This window comes from Micromys minutus (assembly GCF_963924665.1).
Source record: "Micromys minutus genome assembly, chromosome: 1".
NCBI classification, from domain to species: Eukaryota; Metazoa; Chordata; class Mammalia; order Rodentia; family Muridae; genus Micromys; species Micromys minutus.
In genome coordinates this window covers 253,511,289-253,529,582 of record NC_137969.1, presented here as the reverse complement: position 1 = coordinate 253,529,582, position 18,294 = coordinate 253,511,289, and the positions used below count along the sequence as shown (strand labels likewise).

General features: G+C 45.6%; 1 protein-coding gene across 1 annotated transcript in view; it reads right to left on the bottom strand.

The window, feature by feature from the left end:
* The window catches only part of TDRD9 (tudor domain containing 9), a gene marked incomplete at both ends in the record, with an annotated part of 90,458 nt that overhangs the window by 33,957 nt on the left and 38,207 nt on the right, over nt 1-18,294 (bottom strand). The window contains 12 exons of the mRNA XM_080941058.1: nt 86-202; nt 4,710-4,763; nt 5,608-5,652; nt 5,939-6,002; nt 6,074-6,137; nt 6,241-6,406; nt 7,109-7,240; nt 8,385-8,482; nt 9,747-9,851; nt 11,144-11,201; nt 12,053-12,137; nt 12,278-12,332. Of these exons, the coding sequence (XP_080797184.1) occupies nt 86-202; nt 4,710-4,763; nt 5,608-5,652; nt 5,939-6,002; nt 6,074-6,137; nt 6,241-6,406; nt 7,109-7,240; nt 8,385-8,482; nt 9,747-9,851; nt 11,144-11,201; nt 12,053-12,137; nt 12,278-12,332 (1,043 nt within the window). The remainder of the gene's footprint in view (nt 1-85; nt 203-4,709; nt 4,764-5,607; nt 5,653-5,938; nt 6,003-6,073; nt 6,138-6,240; nt 6,407-7,108; nt 7,241-8,384; nt 8,483-9,746; nt 9,852-11,143; nt 11,202-12,052; nt 12,138-12,277; nt 12,333-18,294) is intronic.

The window sequence follows — 18,294 nt, the reverse complement described above, 5'->3', positions numbered from 1 at the left end:
CTGTCTCAGAAAGGAAGGGAGGGAGGGAGGGAGGGAGGGGGGAGAAGGTGAATAAATAAATCTCTAAAAGAAAGCCCCAGCACACCTGCAGGATGAAGCGCTGCTTGTATGGATACTCTCGATCCAAGACAGGATGGCGAGGATCCACAAACATGTTGAACTGTGAGATTCTGTTCTTCAATTCTTCATATAATTCAGCCACCTAAAGGGCACATGGAAATCCGATACCTCAAAGCATAGACATTTCTCCAAGTGGTAAAGCCAAATGCCACCCCACTGGGTTAAACAGCACAGACACTGGGAGTCATCTTACTCAATAAGAAACAAGAGAGACAGGGCAACGATGGAGCAGCAGATGGCGGGACTGTGCCCCAAGCCTCAGCTTATGTTTGTGATTCAAACTACAACTGCAACCTTGTGTCTTTAAACTCACAGTAAGCTTAAGGTCAGCCAGGGTTACACGAGGGGTTCCCTCAAAAGGTTTTTAAAAGATTTTTATACTAAGTGCCTATTTTCTAAAATATATACTGTGAATCTAGAGAGATGGCTCTGTGGTTAAGGGCACTATCTTTAACTGCCCTTGTAGGAGATCCGGCACCCTCACACAGACATAGGTGCAGGCAAAAAACAAGAGTAGCATATACATACATACATACAATACATACATACATACAATTACATATATATACATATATATGAAAATAAACAACTTTAAAGTATCTCAACTAAAATTTAAAAGGAAAAAACATAAAACAGAGGAAAAAATACTATGATAAGCCAAAAGGGATATAACTCAGTAAGACATATTAACTTACTAAGTATATGCTTAATATGTTCAAAACCCTAAGCTAAAGCACTGTGTGTTGAGTGTGCATGCTTGCACACACATGGAAACCTATAACCATCTGTAACTCCAGTTCCAGAGAATCCAACTGATGGATGATAAAAATGTGGTACATCTACACAGTGGAATATTCAGCTGCTAAGAAAAGTGAAAATTTCAGGCAAACAGATGGAGCTAGAAGCTAGACACTGTCATCCAGAATGACATAACCCACACCCAGAAGGACAAATCTTGAGCCTCCACTTAAATGTGGACATTAGTTTTCAAGCTTTAGACATGTGGGTCTCATCTAGAACACCCAGAGGGCTGGTAGCTTGTAGAGAGCAGGAGGAAGAACAGGATCTTCCAAGGAAGATGGATGAGGGAAGCTCGAGCGGCAGGGCAGAGGAGAGAGAGGACAAATAACACAAAAGGCCCTTTGAAAAGCTGTGTGGAAGCCTCCATTTCAGAAGCTTCTCCTATATAAGAGAAATTTAAATCAAGTTTCCATATAACAAAAGAGACAACGTCCTGACCAAACATATACTAACAAGTAAAATCCCCACTACCACAAATGGGTTACATTTTGTTGAGCTGTTGGCTAAAGTAGTCCCACAGACCTCCTCTCAAAAACATCACAGGCTACTGCTAAGCCTAAGGTTACCTGTCCTAACCTGATGGTAAAGTCCTGCTACCGATGACACACTTATGGAGTGTCCTCATGAGAGATGGGAATGGTGACCATCTATCTACAAAGCTTCACCCTTACTGACTAGTGCCCATGGTGCTGAAGGGCACTACCTGGGCTACCAGAGCAGAAAAGTGACCCTCACTCTCAATCACCTACAAACCTGGTGACCTACTATAGCAAGCTGCCTGCAATGGCACAGGGTATGGGAGTATCCATCTTTTTTATAGGCCTAAGGCCTCCTGTGAGATGGGACCCACACCCAACACTGCTACTGAGGTCAAGAACCTGAGACCAGATAGGCCTAGGGAAAACCTGTCACTACTGTTCTGCTAAATGAAGGCCACAGTAAGGCGACTCCTAAGGACACAGTTACACCAATGCATAAGTGCAGTGCTAAGCCCTTCTCAGAGAAGCTGCTTCCTGCAGCGGATAGGAATTAGCACAGAGACCCACAGCTGGACCATGTGGAGACAATGAGAGGTCTGGGAGCTCATCCCAGACGGGCTGTCTTTATCAGGCCTGTCCTTTCACAACATCTGTGTGGAAGATGAGCTTGAAAGACAGTTAAGAGCCAAGTGTGGTGAGTGACTCTGGAGAAACAATGTCTCCCAGACACAGCAGGGCTGAGGCACATAAGCCACTGTGACAGCACACATCTGACCTGCACAAAACTCCAACATGGTGAAGGAAGAGTGGACAGAGCCCCACCCCTAGCCAAGAAAATATTTGTAACTGAGACCTGCTAGGAGAGGAAAAATCTCTTTTCTCTGAAAGATTGATACTGGGCATGTCAATCACACTCCAGGACATGCCTCACACATAGGAGTAGTTCATGACACAAAACAGACTCCAAAGCTGGGCATGATGGTACAGGCTTTTAATCCTAGCACTTGGGTGGCAATGGCAGGTAGCTTCTATGAGTTCAAGGCCAGCCTGGTCTACAAAAAAGCAAGTTCCTGGCTAGCCAGGGTTATTAAGACCCTGTCTCAAAACAAACAAGCACACACACACACACACACACACACACACACACACACACACACAGCTCTTGAGCTTTCCTTTGAATCCACTATTATTTTTTTATTAGAACCCTACTTTCTCCAGTATCCTATGATGACCTACTGAGACTCCCTAAGGTTTCCAGTAACACTTCTTTCCTGTCCTTTAATTCCTTGGCTAGTGAAGACCCATCCCTGCACCCTTAGATGGCATCAGTGAGTGCTTTAACCCTAGTGTGGTCAAGAGATAGAACAGATCTCTGAAGCTCACTGATCAGCCAATCTAGTCAGATCAATGAGCTTCAAGTTCTCTGTGAAACCCTCCTCAAAAATAAGTAACTAAAGGAAAGATACTGCCCACCAGCCTCTGGTCTACCCGTGTATACACAATCAAGCACATACTACACACACACATACACACACAAACACAAACACCTGTCCCTTAGCTGGTTATGTTGGCACATACCTATAGTCTCAGAACTCAGAAGGCCAAATGTGGAGGTTTGAATATGCTTGACCTATGGGAAGTGGCATTATTGGGAGGTGTGCCCTTGCTGGAGCAGGTGTGGCCTTGTTGGAGGAAGTGTGTCACTGTGTAAGTGAGCTTTAAGGGTTCCTACTAAAGTAAAAAAAAAAAAAAAAAAAAAAAAAAAAAAAAAAAAAAAGAAAGGTTCCTACTGTTCAAGCTCCATTCAGGGCAGAAGAGATGGCTGCCTGTGGAAGACAGTCTACTCTTGACCACCTTCAGATCAAGATATAGACTCTCAGCTTCTTCTCCAGTGCCATGTCTGCCGGCATGCTACCATGGTTCCTGCCATGATGATAATGGACTGAACCTCTAAAACTGTAAGCCAGCACCAACTAAATGTTTTCTTTTATAAGAGTTGCCTTGGTCATGGTATCTTCACAGTAATGAAACTTGAACTAAGACATTGAGGCACAGGGATTGTGAGTTCTAGGCTAGCCACTGCTAATAGGGAGAAATTGCTTTGGGGAGAAAAACATCCCCTAAAAGGCACTGGTAATAAGTGGTTTTACATATGAGGTCAGAAAAAATAAACATTTTCGATTACTAAATGGTTGCCAAAACTATTCCTGGGCCCAGAAAGATGCTCATCCTACAACTACAGTGTAGCTCAGTGCCAAAATCTGACTTGAGCTTTGTGATAGCCATTCCTGGCTGTCACTTGACTACATATGAAATTAACGAAAACCTGAATGGCTGGGGAAATGTGAAGAATTTTTTTCTTAATTAACTCATTTGAAGTGGAAAGCCCCACTTCTAATCTGCATCTCTGAGGTAAGAAGATAACCCTTTAATACATATTCTTTGAGATGGAAAGATCTTTCTTTAATCTAGGCCACACTGTCTGTTGGCAGCCTACATTAAGAGCCATGGGAGAAGGAAGCTTCTCTCTCTCCCTCCCTCCTTCTCTCTTTCCCTCCCTCCCTCCCTCCCTCCCTCCCTCTTTCCCTCCCTCCCTCCCTCCCTCCCTCCCTCCCTCTCTCTCTCTCTCTCTCTTTCTCTCAAGCAAGTCTAATCCGTCACTGGCATTGGCGACTACTTCTTTGGAATTCCAGCACATACTGAAGACCAGTTGAGACATCCAGCTTTTTGTATTAAATAACTGCTGGACTGTTCTTTGTAGGCAGTCATTGCTAGATTAGCTAGCTGTATCACATTCTAATAAATCTCAGACAGACAGACGGTTGGGCACGAGCTGCACATGTGCCCATACTCCCACAGAGACATACAACCCTCGGGCAGTCTCAATCTACAAAACACTTGGGGAAAATACTAGAACTCAGGAAAAATCAGAACTCAGAAAATGCAAAGCCTTACTCCTAATGGGCTTATTATGTTAATCAGTTAATAATGAAAGACCACATGCTTATCTTGGAAAAAACCTACAAAGGTAGCCTCTAAGATTACACGGGTTCATCATAAAATGGTATTTGGGGAGAGATTTATAGAATTAAGCAGTTATCACACTGCAAGGTACTTCACCCCCTCACGGCTGAGACAGGGTTTCTCTATGTAGCTGTAGACCAGGCTGGCCTTGAACTCAGAGATCCATCTGCTTCTGCCTCCCAACTGCTGGGATTAAAAGCATGTGCCACCACCCATTGGCCTGCTTAATAACCATTTTTAAGTCAGTTTATTTTCATCAACCACGTCAAAGACTTTATAGCTTACCTCTCTGATTCTCTTTATTTGAATGTAATTTAGCCGTCCCCAGTCAAGTTCATCCTTTAAACACATAAGAGCACAACATTCAACATGAGGGCAGAAAGTCAGAGGTTAATCTTCTACTATAATACACATCTCATCTAGAACCTCAACAAGGAGGACTCAGCTTATGCAATACTAACAGTGCCCTTGAGTGACCACATATAGGTCGTGTGCTCCATAAGAGCTCCAACATCACACTGAATCGGAAAACACAAGATCCAAACTACAAGCACTACACAAGGATGACACATACACATGAGTTTACCTGTTCCCCAAACCCAAAGGCAGGATGACCAGACTGCAGAAAGACTTGTTATATTGTAGCTCCAGGGAAGATAATAAATATGGTGGAGGGTCTTAAAAGGCAGCTCACACAATTGTTGGTAAAGACCCACTGAGGCACAGCAAGATTATATACACAGTCATGCCTACCAAAGGTCTTTGGAACCTAATTAGTTTAGAAGAAATGGCTTTATATGAAAAAGAGAAGAAATACAGGCTACTGGATTAGGTTCCTGTTAAGACAGTTATCTAAACTCAGAGAAAGTAGGAAAGGCTACAGTGTCCTTCATTCTGAGCCAACTTGTTTAGCCCGAAGCCAGCAGGCCCACAGCAGTGTGAGGCAGAGCTGTGGTCTAGAACACCACTCTGTTAGCTGACAGCTCGCTTTCCACAAACAGCAGGGCCAGGTCACTCATGCACCTGCTGCTTCTCCTAGAGGACAGCACTAGGCCACTGCTCGAAGTGACCACAGGTCTTAATGCCATCACAGTGCACAGGCTGTGACCAAGCTGAGACAGAGCTGTAGGGACGCTGAGCATTACCAGCTACAGTTGAGGCACAAGAAGGGAACGTGACTAACTTTGGGATGCCGCAGCTCTCCTCGCTGTCTGCAAGCCTGCCAGGCCTGAAACAAGATCACAGGTTCAAAATAACTCACTAGCTGGTTTAATTTAGTTCCAATGTCAGCACATGGCTACACAGAGAAAATTTTCACGTTTAATGTTTTTAATAAGCCTTAGGAAACTGCCTCTGACACCACCCACCACTCCATCCAGGAGTTGCTACTCTGTGAGGGCCGCCAGGAGCCCTTACCAACACCACAAGAAGAACCTCCATCCACTCACAGCCAGGGTGTGAGAACACACTGGTGCTCTGGGTGGCACCTCTGCCTCCAGAGGGTAGACACTCACCCTGAACGCCTCCACAAGTGCTAGGCAGTCACTCCTGCTACTACCTGAGAAGTGCACTTTGTTCCTGAAAACAATTGATAAAGTGTCACCTAGTGCCCCTAGGAAGGTGACCCCCACAGGGATAATATTCAATACCTATATCCATCCAGATGTTGCCGAAAAGGCATAGTGAAAAAATTCTTCAGAGAAAGAGCTGCCGCTAAAGACAGAAAACAGAGGATGAGGCCTTTCAGCCAGCACGTGCCAGCACACACGCCCACGCCTGTCCCCACACCTGTGCCCACACCTGTGCCCACACTTACCTATGATGAGACATTCATCCAGGCACCCAAATACATGTCCCAGCACAATGAGTTTACCCAGCTGCTGACTGACAGGAAGCTGTGCCAGCACTCTTCCCAGGAAGGTCAGTTCACCATCATGGGGGTTTTCGTCCTCTCTCTGCCCACTGACTGCCAGTGCTCCAACCTAATGAAACAAGTTAGTGCCATTAACGAGTGCTGGCCTAGTCACACTCCCTTTATCCTTAAGGCAGAAGTGCAAGATAGGTCGTGCAAACCAACTTCTAGTGAATGAGGTTCTGAGACAGTTAAGGTAACCTGCAAAGGCTGACGCTCCAACTCGATCCTGAAACTCAGTCCTTCCGTGTTTGTAGGAGGCACGTCATGTCACTGGGAGATAACATGCAAGGGCATTTCCACAGGCCCAGCCAGTCCCAAGTGTCACAAATACAGCACACACAGCCAGCAGGCTCCAGTAGCAGTCCCTCACCTAGCATCCCTACGCTGACAAAGCATGCCTGCAGGGAAACATTAGGATACAGCCGCTCTCAGGGCCAGTGAGGGTAGGCCACAGGAGCAGGGCTTGAGTCTGGGCTAAGGAAAACAGATGGGAAGAGAGTCTCAAGCAGCGGTGGGCAGGAGGGTGAGGACAAGGTGGAGAAACAAAACTAGAGAAAGAGCAAAGCAGCCTGGCTGTGACTGAGCAAGCCCTGGATGCTGCTCAGGATGGGCCACAGGATGGAGAGGTGGTGGGCTTCAGAAACACCAAGGAAGCGAGCTGAAGGGCAGGCTAGGACTAGAGTCACATGCTCAGCTTCCTAACAGCTAAACTACTTCACAAACTATGAAAGTTAGGCTCCCCCACTACTAAGTAGCTGACATGTCCCACCTCCTTCAACAGAAGAATGGTGCGTTCGATGTCACTCAGGCTGGGTGGAGACAGGGCGGTTGCCAGCAGAGCTCTTGGTTCACCCATGTCAAGCAACTTCACCTTCAATATTGTGCTTCCCAGCGGACAGCGCTGAAATAACAGGAATTCAGTACCAAGAAGACACGAAAGCACCCGACTGCCCACAGGACTTGTACAAAGGAGAGGAGAGAAAGCAAAGCAGTAGAGATGAGAACAGCAGAGAGGGGCAGGGAAGAAGACAAGACAGAAGGATGCTGGGCGTGGCAGCACACCCACAATCCCAGCATGTGGGAGATGGAGGCAGGGGGAACACAGGTTCAAGAACAGTGGTGCTACCAGACCCTGACTGAAAACAAAACAGAAAGTGGGGGAGGAGAGGGAAACCAACAGGGCATAATGGTACACGCTTGTGATCCCAACACCTGGGGTGGGGGGAGGCAAAAAGAGTTTGAGTTTGAAACCATCATGGGCCATAGCAAGACCCTGATTCCAAAAATAGGAGAAGAAGAAAAAGTCAAAAGTAGGAAAGAAGGAAGTAAAAGGGCATAAGGGGATGAAGAGGTAGAAGTTAGTAAAGAAAAGGCCAATTCATAGTTACTCATTATAAATGAACAGAAGAGACTGAGGTGTAGAAGAGAACAGTATTACAGGACCAACAGACACAGGGCAACAGTCCTCGGGTTAAGAATTAGGAACAGGGGGGCTGGAGGGTGGCTTGGTGGTTAAGAGCACTTGCTGCTCTTCCAGGACCAGGCTTTGATTCCCAGCCCTGGTGTGGTGGGAGAGCACCTGAAATTCTGGCTTCACAGGGCCCAACACCCTCTTCTGACCTCTACAGGCACTTCCTACTAGGAGACAGACAAAACACCCATACACAACAGATAAAAAAAATTTTTTAATTTTTTTTAGAAATAATTACAAGCAGAGCTAAGACAGTGCCACCCAATAATCCGAGTTTGATAATAATTTACATCGTGAAAGGTCAGAACCTCCCACAACTTCTCTAATGTTGGGAGTCTGTGTGGAGCATGCTCTCGCCATGCACGCGGAGCACACAGACAGTAAGTCCCTGGGCTGGCCTACTTGCTGAACTCCTGAGGCATGACACACAGTTAAGAGTAGCAAAAAGAACTCAAAAAATAGAGAGGGGGAGGGAGAGGAGGGAAGGGAGGGTCTCAGCAGTATAAGGGTCTGACAGAATAAAAAAAACTACACATATAGAAAGAGCAAACACTGACAGTGACAGACTTCGTACCAACATCTCAGGAACAACGTGGTCAGGGATGGTGCTGTCCCAGAAGTCCCTGTGGATCAGTCTGTAGCAGTATCCTTTAGACACCCGCCCAGCACGGCCTGCAAAAGAGCGGCTCAGCTCCATTTGGTATTGATCACTTTAACATCGGTGTGGAGATAAATGTAAGACAACCATTAAACACTGATCATGAGAAGCTTTTATCTTCTACCATACTAGGCCAGTAAAAACAAATCTTTATTCTGATGTTATCCCAAGTGAAATTATCCTAAACAGTTAGTTAAATTAAGATTGAGGGCTGCTTTCTACTCTATAGCCAAAGTTTTAAAAAGAAATCTATTGTTAAGTGTCCAAAGAAAACAAATTGGCCAAAATGCAATAGAAATCATATTACTTTGAATAATACAAACTTCCTGCAAGATTTAGTTAAACTAGTAAAGGAAGAGCTCACCACAGAGAAGCCATGTGGGTGACAACAGAAGCCTGTGGATGAGCCCCCCTGGCCAGGATGTCCCTGCTGCTGTGTCCACCTGTCCTGCTATTTCTACAAGATATCCTTCAACATGGCCACTTGATATAAACTAAGAACTGTACATGCAAGAGCTCAGAGCCAGGTTCCACCTAGCAGAAGATGACACAAACTGCCCCTTTCGTGTGTGACAATTTCTATTTGTAGAATGAAAGCAAATCTTACAAAAAAAAAAAAAAAAAAAAAAAAAAAAAAAAAAAAAAAAAGCCAAGCATGTCCTCAATAGCATGGACAGCCAGAGCTACATAAGAGAGATTCTGACTCAAAAATAACAACAGAAAGGTACATAGCCATGATCCCAGCATGTAGGAAGCGAAAGCAAGGAGATCTAAGTTAGGGTGGGAGCTAGGACGAGTTACATCATGACTTCCAAGTGCAGCTGGGTTACACAGTGAGAGCCTGTCTCAAAGGGAAAAGTGGGGGCCCAGGGAGCTTTATTTCTCACAAGTGGGTCAGAAAAGGCCAAAGGGCCTGGCATGCTATAGACTCACTTCCTCTGTGGACAGAGCATCCATCCCACATGAGGCCCTACAAACACCAGCTTAGAGGCAGTCCAAGACAAGTGTGTCAGAGTCACTCAGGTAGCTCACGTGAGTGGTGATGACTACTGGGGTAACTGCTCTCTGTCCCTTTGGAGCTGACATAAGACAGTGCAAGAGAGAAACATGGAGCCAAAGGTGACTGAAAATCAACATACTGGTGCTTCAACTTAAAACCAGCCCCATATAAAGGAAGTATCTGAGTGAGAGAGAAAACACTGAAACAAAGCTCTTGGGAAGACCCCTGTGCACCATGTGACCACCAAGGCCTCAGGGTGTCCGCCACAAGCGCCTTACCTTTTCTCTGGTCACAGCTGGTCTTCGAGGCCCAGCTTAGTCGAAGACTCTGATAATTTGTATCTTCATCACAAACCAGAGTTCGGGTCAGACAAAAATCTATAACTGCCATAAAAACAGTGTGAGTGCGCGGTGCGGTGGGAGCCCAGAGTGAGTGGGCAGCTCCTGGGGTCGCAGGCTTGCAGACCTCTGGGGTGTGCCTGCTGCTTGTTATCTTGGCTACAGGAAACCAAGGCCTCTTTCTAGGTCAGAACTGAAGTTTTTAGATCTAAGAACCAAATTATAAAGACCTATCTGGATGCACCCAAAAGACTAGACTTACTCCAAACTTTTATTATACCAGAGATAGGGATAAGAGGTGTTCTGTTCTGAATTGTCTGGACTCAGATCCTGTGTTCTTGTCTGTCTCAGTGCCTGTCTGTCTATCCAGCTGTGAGTTTAACGAGTCAGCTAGATTCTCCTTGCTTCAAGGATTCTCCTTGCTTGAGTCTCCTCAGCTTCCCTCTGGACAGCACCTACCGCCTGTGTGTGGTGGAAGTTGTCCTTTGAAGAGACAGAAGGCAGACTCCCACCCTTCTCAGGCTGGGTCACACCACCTTGCTCCTCTCACCTGAGCCTCACACTACCAGTCCTAACACAGTTCTTGGTGACTTCAAGCAAGAACAATGCTGTCCTTATTTCCACCAAGGAGCGACTGTGACATGGAAGCTGAATAAATGGTTTCCTCTTAAGCTGCTTTTAATCATGGTGTTTCATCATAGCAATAGTAACCCAACTAAGGTGCGCCCTACCTAAAACATCTTTCCTCCCAAACCAGAATTTCCTTTCCCCCATTTCTTTTCCTATATAACATTTGTCTCTGCATCATCCTGTAATTCCTCGGCTAACTGTCTCCCAGCAGACTGCAGTCAACATAATGCAGTCTTCCTCGCAGGGGTACTGTATCCATGGTTACAGGCACTGGTCCCTCAAGAGTTAGCAACTCAAGAGTTAGCAAGTTAAATACATACATGCATGCATACATACATACATAATACATACATACACATACATACATACATACATATCACACACACACAAGTTAGCAAACTAAATACAGGTGCCATGGCTTCCTTCCGCACTACCTCTGCTGGCCTACCTATCTATCACAGGACTCCACCAACAGCACCAAGAATCTGTTTCCCAGAAGATGCCTCAAAATTCCCTAGCATCCACTAGAGGTGACCCTGCCTGAAGGAAAACTTATGCTCAGAGGAAACAGTGATGAGCCAAGAATATGAGAGACTGGACCCTTGTGAGCCTATCTCTGAGTCTCTTCCAAGCATGGGGAGAGGGAGAGCAGAAGACAGCCCGAGAGCGCCTCTTTACAGAGAGAAGCAAGCAGAGAAGGGCCTTACCATATTTGACATCAGGAACTGTGACAGAACTCTCTGCAATGTTGGTTGACAGGATAATCTGTGGAGCAGCAAACAAAACAGGTTGATGGGCCCCACAGTTAGAAAGGGTCCTGATGTTCATCAGTATATACACTGGCTCTAAATGACAAATGTGCCATCTTCGTACTTTATGCAGGTCACAGCTCACCAAGAAGCTCTCACTACATGGAAAACCAGACACAGAGAGCACAAGTGGTGCTTAGAAGAGGCATTTATGACACGGCCAAGGATCTGTTCATGAACCCATTATGAAACCGTTAGTGCTGGGACCCGTGGACTTGCCAAAAGCCGAAAAGCAAAAGTAGGCAGAATCCAGAGCAAGGGTTGTCACCCTGAGCATCCTAGAGTAGTGTCCAAAGTCTAGTTTGCCTCAAGATTGCAAACATCTTCAAGAATATCTGAGAGTTGAGCCAAAAGCTCCAAGTTCCAGACTCGGATCCTCCCAGGGAGCTCTGAGGAGTAGCAAAAGCTGACAACCTCCAGAGGACTGAGGCCTCAGCTTCTGACAGGGTCATCGCTCCCAGGCAGCAGGGCCCTAGGGGTTCAGGAAATCAACTTTACAAAAATCTTAGTTCTTCTGGCATGGTGGTATATAACTATAATCTCAGAACTCAGGAGGACGGTACAAGGTGACCTCAAGTTCAAGGACAGCCTAGGCTGTATAGCAGTACCCTGTCTCAAAACAAAAAATCTTGTTTTTCAGGTAACTGATTTACAAAGTAACAAACAACACAAAGGGGCACAGATTCCCATCAACACATGGCCTGGTAACTCAATAGCAGTTTGGGGCACAGTGGGAGAGAGGCTCAAGGAGCAGTCCTTCTCCAGTCACGTGATTATGTCTCACAGCTCATCTTCCCAGCCTCCTACCTTTCTGTACCCAGGGACTGGACTTAAAAATACATTATTCTGTTCTTCTAAAGTCACACTGGAATGGAGTGGATAGACCTGTAACCTAAGAAACAAAGCACTAAAATAAAATGTCACATGACACATAGCAGACGCAAGTAACAGTTCAGTGAGATAATCAGACTGTGTCAGGTGTAAGCAGCACATGCTCTAAAAGCCAAAACAAAGGATTTCGTCTACACATACCTTTTGTGAATCATGTTTGTGAGAAGCTCATGCATATAATTTATCTCACCCAGACCTAGGGAGAGGGAAGGCAAATGTGAATTTATTGCTAAAAACTAAAATTTCAATTAAAATGGTAACTTATTTAAAGCATCCTTCTGTCTTTATGCACTCAACAGAGAAACTCTGAAGACCTGTTCATGCACCATGCCACACTCTGCAAACGTGCAGTCCACAGAGGGAAGCCCTGCCCCCCGGAGCTCAACCCCAGAGCAGAGCACAGATCAGAGTCAGCAGTGAGAGCTGAGTTGCTGCTGAGCATGTGCAGACAGGGTGGGCAGACAGGCACGTCTGTGGTCTCAGAGCACTGCTCAGCCCAATTCCCCGTGAGAACAGGAGGTTTGTGTTTGAGAATTTCATGCCTGCACATATTGTGTTCTGATGAAATCGACCCCACATTCCTGGTGCTCCCATTTCTCCCACTAATGCCAATCCACTTTCCTCTCCTACCTTCATATGCCCCTTTAAAACACACACACACACACACACACACACACACACACACACACACCTCCCAGAGTTCACTTGGTGCTACCTGGATGTGCATGGGTGGTAGACATCTTCTGGTGCATGGGGAGCCACATCCTTGAAAAAAACTGATTTTCCCTCTTCCCAGTCACAATCAATTTCCATAGCTTCTTGGGTAGGGGTGAAACTTCATAAGCCACCACACCCACCCCAATCCACGCTGGGATTTGTCTGGCTCTTTCTTGTACATGTCCCAGTACACGCAGTCATGGCTACTGTGAGTTCATGTCTGTAGCAACACTGTCATGTTCCAGCAATGTTTCTCTACATACACCTACTCCCTCTGGCTCTTACAATCCTTCTGCTCCTCCATAATGATCACTGAGCCCTGGGGTGGGGGACAGTGCGTCATCTAGAGCTTAGTATTCCATAGACTTTCATTCTCTGCATAGTCATTAAATGTGGGCCTCTATTAAATCAACACCTACTGCAAAAAGATGCTCCTTTCCTGAGTGCTGAGAGATTAATCTATACATATAAAGATAAGAACGTGGGGAATAGTTTTTTATTATGTCCATTTAGCAGAATGCTGATATTAGGTTCTCCCTGAGGGCCTACGAACTCACCAGCCTCCAGGAACAGCTATGAGTTCCACCTTGTGGAATAGGCTTCTCCCTGGAGAAAGTAGTTGGTTGCTCCCATGACATCTATGCTTGCCACTGCGGTACCAGTGTGCCTACCCTGCCAGCCAGATCATTATTGTAGGTCAGAGTTCACAGCTGGGCAATGTTATTGATCTCCCCAGTTAGCACATATAGAACCTTCCAGCACTATTAAAACTAACCCGTAAGAGATAAACCTTCCAGGTCTGTATCTGTTTGATTTCTCCATGTCCTATGAGTCATGTACATTAGCAACAGGGTCTTACCATCACGTTCGGGAGGGTCACCCAAAGCAATGGCAGTACCTGCAATCTGTGGGAGTCTATGGGACTTCCACTGACCATCACCTAAAAAGAGGTGACCTACACCTGGCACTGAGCTTTTCATTTGGTACCTAACTTTGGTGTATTGAGAGTCTCTGCCCTATCATAGGGCAAGACCATTTAAACTGCTTTTATAGATAGGAATCATATGGTAGTAGGTTTCCGTATCGCATTTCCAAAGCTCTTAGTGTTAGCTGGACCTCCCTATACCCTCACCTCTGCCTTGTCCCCAACCCATTACACGATTTAACCCTTCCTGTCCCATTACTCCCTTTAGTTCCCTACAAGTTTTGTCTATCCCTCCAATCTTGAAATCTGACACCCACCATGGTTCCTTATAGGATTCCTGATTTCTCTAAGTACTTCAAATTAAATCACAGAGAGAAGAGGGAGGCGGGATGTGCACCCAGAACTCTATAATCCCAGCACTTGGAAGGCAGAGATAGAGAAGCTCTGTGAGTTCAAGGTCAGCCTGGTCTACGTAGTGAGACCCTGTCTCAAAACTAAGTAAAATAAACACATATCTAAAGAGTCAAAGATTGTATCCACAGGAAAGAACATGCAGTTTGCCTTTCTGGGTTCTGTCACCCCACAGAATGGTTGTCTTCAGCTCTACCCATTTAACCTGCAAAGTTACTGGTCTCATCTTTCTTTTCAGCTGAACAGCATCCCACTGTCTGTGGCCCATCTTTACTGCCCGTCAGCTGGCGGACACTTGGGCTGCTGTCGTGTCTTGGCTATTGCAGCTAGAGCAGCAATGCCCACGGATGAGCAAGTGTCTCTGTAGGAAGACAGGAACCCTCCGGTCCTCAGCATAGCTGTGCCCACATCACCCACCCCTGCCATCCTTGCTGTTCAGTGGTTTTCTTTCATCTTAGCCGTCTGTTTGCAATAAGATGAATTCTCAAAGTAGTTTTAATGTGAATTTCCCTGATCGCTAAAAGTATTTTTTTTAACTTTTTATCAGTTGGGTTGGAGAGATGGCCAAGAAGTTAAAGGAGCTTGTTGTTCTTCCAAAGGACAAAAGTTCAGTGTCCAGTACTGACATGGTGACTGAGAACAATCTGTAGCTCCAGCTCCAGGGTCCACAGTCACCAAGCAATGCACACAGTGCACAGATATTACAGGTAACACCACTTAAAATAAACTCTAACACACAAAAATAAACTCTACATTTAAACATCTTTCTTGGCCACTGTCTTATTCTAAGCACTCTGTTTATTTCCTTGCCTTGGTTTTTAACCGGGTTGTTTTCTTGCTGTTTAGTTTTCTGAGTTCTTTACATATTCTAGACACCAACCCTTAGATGTATTTTTTTCTCACCCTGTAAGCTGCGCCTTCATTTGAACAATGTTGTCCCATTTGCTCTCATGCCTGCACTCCTGAGGTCCTCCTAATAGAGTTCTTCCTGTGCCCTAAGGTGAATGTGCTTCCCACCTTCTCTATCGGATACTAAGCTGTGGTACCCACTTGGAATTACTTTTGTACAGGGTGTGAGATAAGATCTAGTTCTGCTCTTTACATGGTATCTAGTCTGACCAGCCCCATTTGCTGAAGATGCTGTCTTCTCTCCAATGTGTATTTTTAGCCTCTTGTCAAGATCCTGGTGACTTCGATGAGTTCGAGCTCACAGGTGACTGCAGGGGTGAGTTCAAGCTCACAGGTGACTGCAGGGGTGAGTTCAAGCTCACAGGTGACTGCAGGGGTGAGTTCAAGCTCACAGGTGACTGCAAGGGTGAGTGCTAGCTCACAGGTGACTGCAGGGGTGAGTGCTAGCTCACAGATGACTGCAAGGGTGAGTGCTAGCTCACAGGTGACTGCAAGGGTGAGTGCTAGCTCATAGGTGACTGCAGGGGTGAATGTGAACTCATAGGTGACTGCAGGGGTGAGTGCTAGCTCACAGGTGACTGCAGGGGTGAGTGCTAGTTCACAGGTGACTGCAGGGGTGAATGTCAGCTCATAGGTGACTGCAGGGGTGAGTTCAAGCTCATAGGTGACTGCAGGGTGAGTGCTAGCTCACAGGTGACTGCAGGGGTGAGTGCTAGCTCACAGGTGACTGCAGGGGTGAGTGCTAGCTCACAGGTGACTGCAGGGTGAGTGCTAGCTCACAGGTGACTGCAGGGGTGAGTGCTAGCTCACAGGTGACTGCAAGGGTGAGTTCTAGCTCACAGGTGACTGCAGGGGTGAGTGTTAGCTCATAGGTGACTGCAGGGGTGAGTGCTAGCTCACAGGTGACTGCAGGGTGAGTGCTAGCTCACAGGTGACTGCAGGGTGAGTGCTAGCTCACAGGTGACTGCAGGGGTGAGTGCTAGTTCACAGGTGACTGCAGGGGTGAGTGCTAGCTCATAGGTGACTGCAGAGGTGAATGTGAACTCACAGGTGACTGCAGGGGTGAGTGCTAGCTCATAGGTGAGTCCTCAGTTATTTTAGACCAATATCATGCTGTTTTTATTCTATGGCTCTCTAACATAACTGAAAATCAGGCATAACACTTCTTTCTCCAGCATTGTTTTAGATATCCTAGTCTTTTATATTTCCATATAAATTTTAAAATTATTTTAAAGACCTGCACTGGAATTTAGATGAGGCCTGCACTGATTCTGTAGAATGCTTTGGGCAGATGGCCATTTTTACAGTGTTACCCCTACCAATCCTTGAGCAAGGGATTTTTTTTTACTGAGCAAGTCTTTTGCTTCCTTTATTAGGTTAACTTCAAGATAAAATAGTAACTTTTCAAAGACAACCTTCCCAGTTCAGTTAGACTCTACAGCCTTTTGTGCCAGAGCTAGGACAAATGCATCATGACATTAACTAGTAATAACTTAGTTATTTTAAAATATATACATTCTTTCTGTGTTTTCCTTGTCAGAGCAGTAACTACTGAAGAGTGCTGGCCACGTAAGTAACTTCTCTTCCCTCCTGTTTTCCAAATTTTCTCTAATGAAATATAAAATGTTTCTAATAAAAAAATTGGGGGGGGGGGACTGGAGAAATGGCTCAGCAGTTAAGAGCACTGACTGTTCTTCCAGAGGTCCTGAGTTCAAATCCCAGCAACCACATGGTGGCTCAACCATCTGTAATGGGATCTGATGCCCTCTTCTGGTGTGTCTGAGGACAACGACAGTGTACTTACATATAATAAATAAATAAATACATCTTAAAAAAAATTTAAACCAAATAAGGTAACTCCAGTGTGGAATCTCAGAAACTGGGAAGCAGGGTAATGTCCAGTTCAAAAACAGACTTGGCTACACAGACAGCTCCTGACCAGGCAAATCTATGTGAAAATTCTCAAAAACAAAAACAAAAAAACAATGAACTGGAGTGTGACTCAGTGGTGGGTTCTGAACAGGGAGTTAGGTTAGATCCCAAGAATATAAAACTAGCAATAATACTTTAAGGGTTTGGTCCTTTTCAGTAGGTTTAAAATGTGTACTGACTTACAGCATCTGCATATGTACTGTGCCTCATGTGAATTATCAATGTTTGAGTCTTTTACATGTTCAACTGTGTCTCCCAAAATCATTTTGGACTCCAACTCTGAAAATGTGAGCGACCTAACTTAGACACAGTCGTTGCACACACAGGAGCTACGATGTGGTCCTGGTACAGTGCATTGGGACCTTCATCCAACTGGACGGTTGGTCTCATAAAAGAGGAAAGAGACAGAGGTACAGGAATGTCATGTGATGGCCCTGCAAGTGGAACACAAACAAGGCTAAAGCTGGAGGGGGGCTGCATGGGCCTGGGCGGAGCCTGGGCGGAGCCTGGGAGGAGCCTGGGAGGAGCCTGGTGCCTGACAGGGAGCATGTCTCCTTGCACCTGCTCCAGAATGCCTAAGTGCTCTAACAGCAGGAAACACACCACTCTTGTTTTAAACATCCAATTTGCCTTGTTGAAGCAGTCCTGAGAAAACAAATTCATATCTGCTCGAAACAAGTCAATTAATGAAACCTGTCAACATGATATGCCAGGCTTGGTTTACATTACTATGCAACAGAAAGTCACACAGCTGAAGGAAAAACTGTAACTGCCTCGCCGGGCTGTTTACCCCATGTGAGGGGACGGGGTCTACTGAGGAGCACCGTAGCTCTGCCGTTGCCTTTTCCTTAGTTTGTATACCCAGAAGTCATGTGACAAACACACACAGATGTGAACTCTGCACCTGCCAGCTAATAGTTGTTTCTGTACATAAAACAAGTCTACTCAGTAAGAAAATGTGACAAGGATTCGAAACTCACATGTTATATTCCAAAACTAAGTTTCTCTTGTTCATGCTATTGCTCCCATTGCCACACGCACAGTACTCACATGTCCTGTATGTTCCCTTTCAGCTACAAAATATGTGAATTACTGTTATAACTTCATCAAACTACACTGCTAGATAAAGTCATTTTGACAAAGTGCCGTTCGACACAATTGAGTCTCTTCAGAAAGGTGCAGTAAGAGCCCATTTTCCTTAGCACTGAGAAAGGACGCAGAGATTGCTGTTGACTCTGCAGGGCTTCGTGCTTAGTTCTCATTA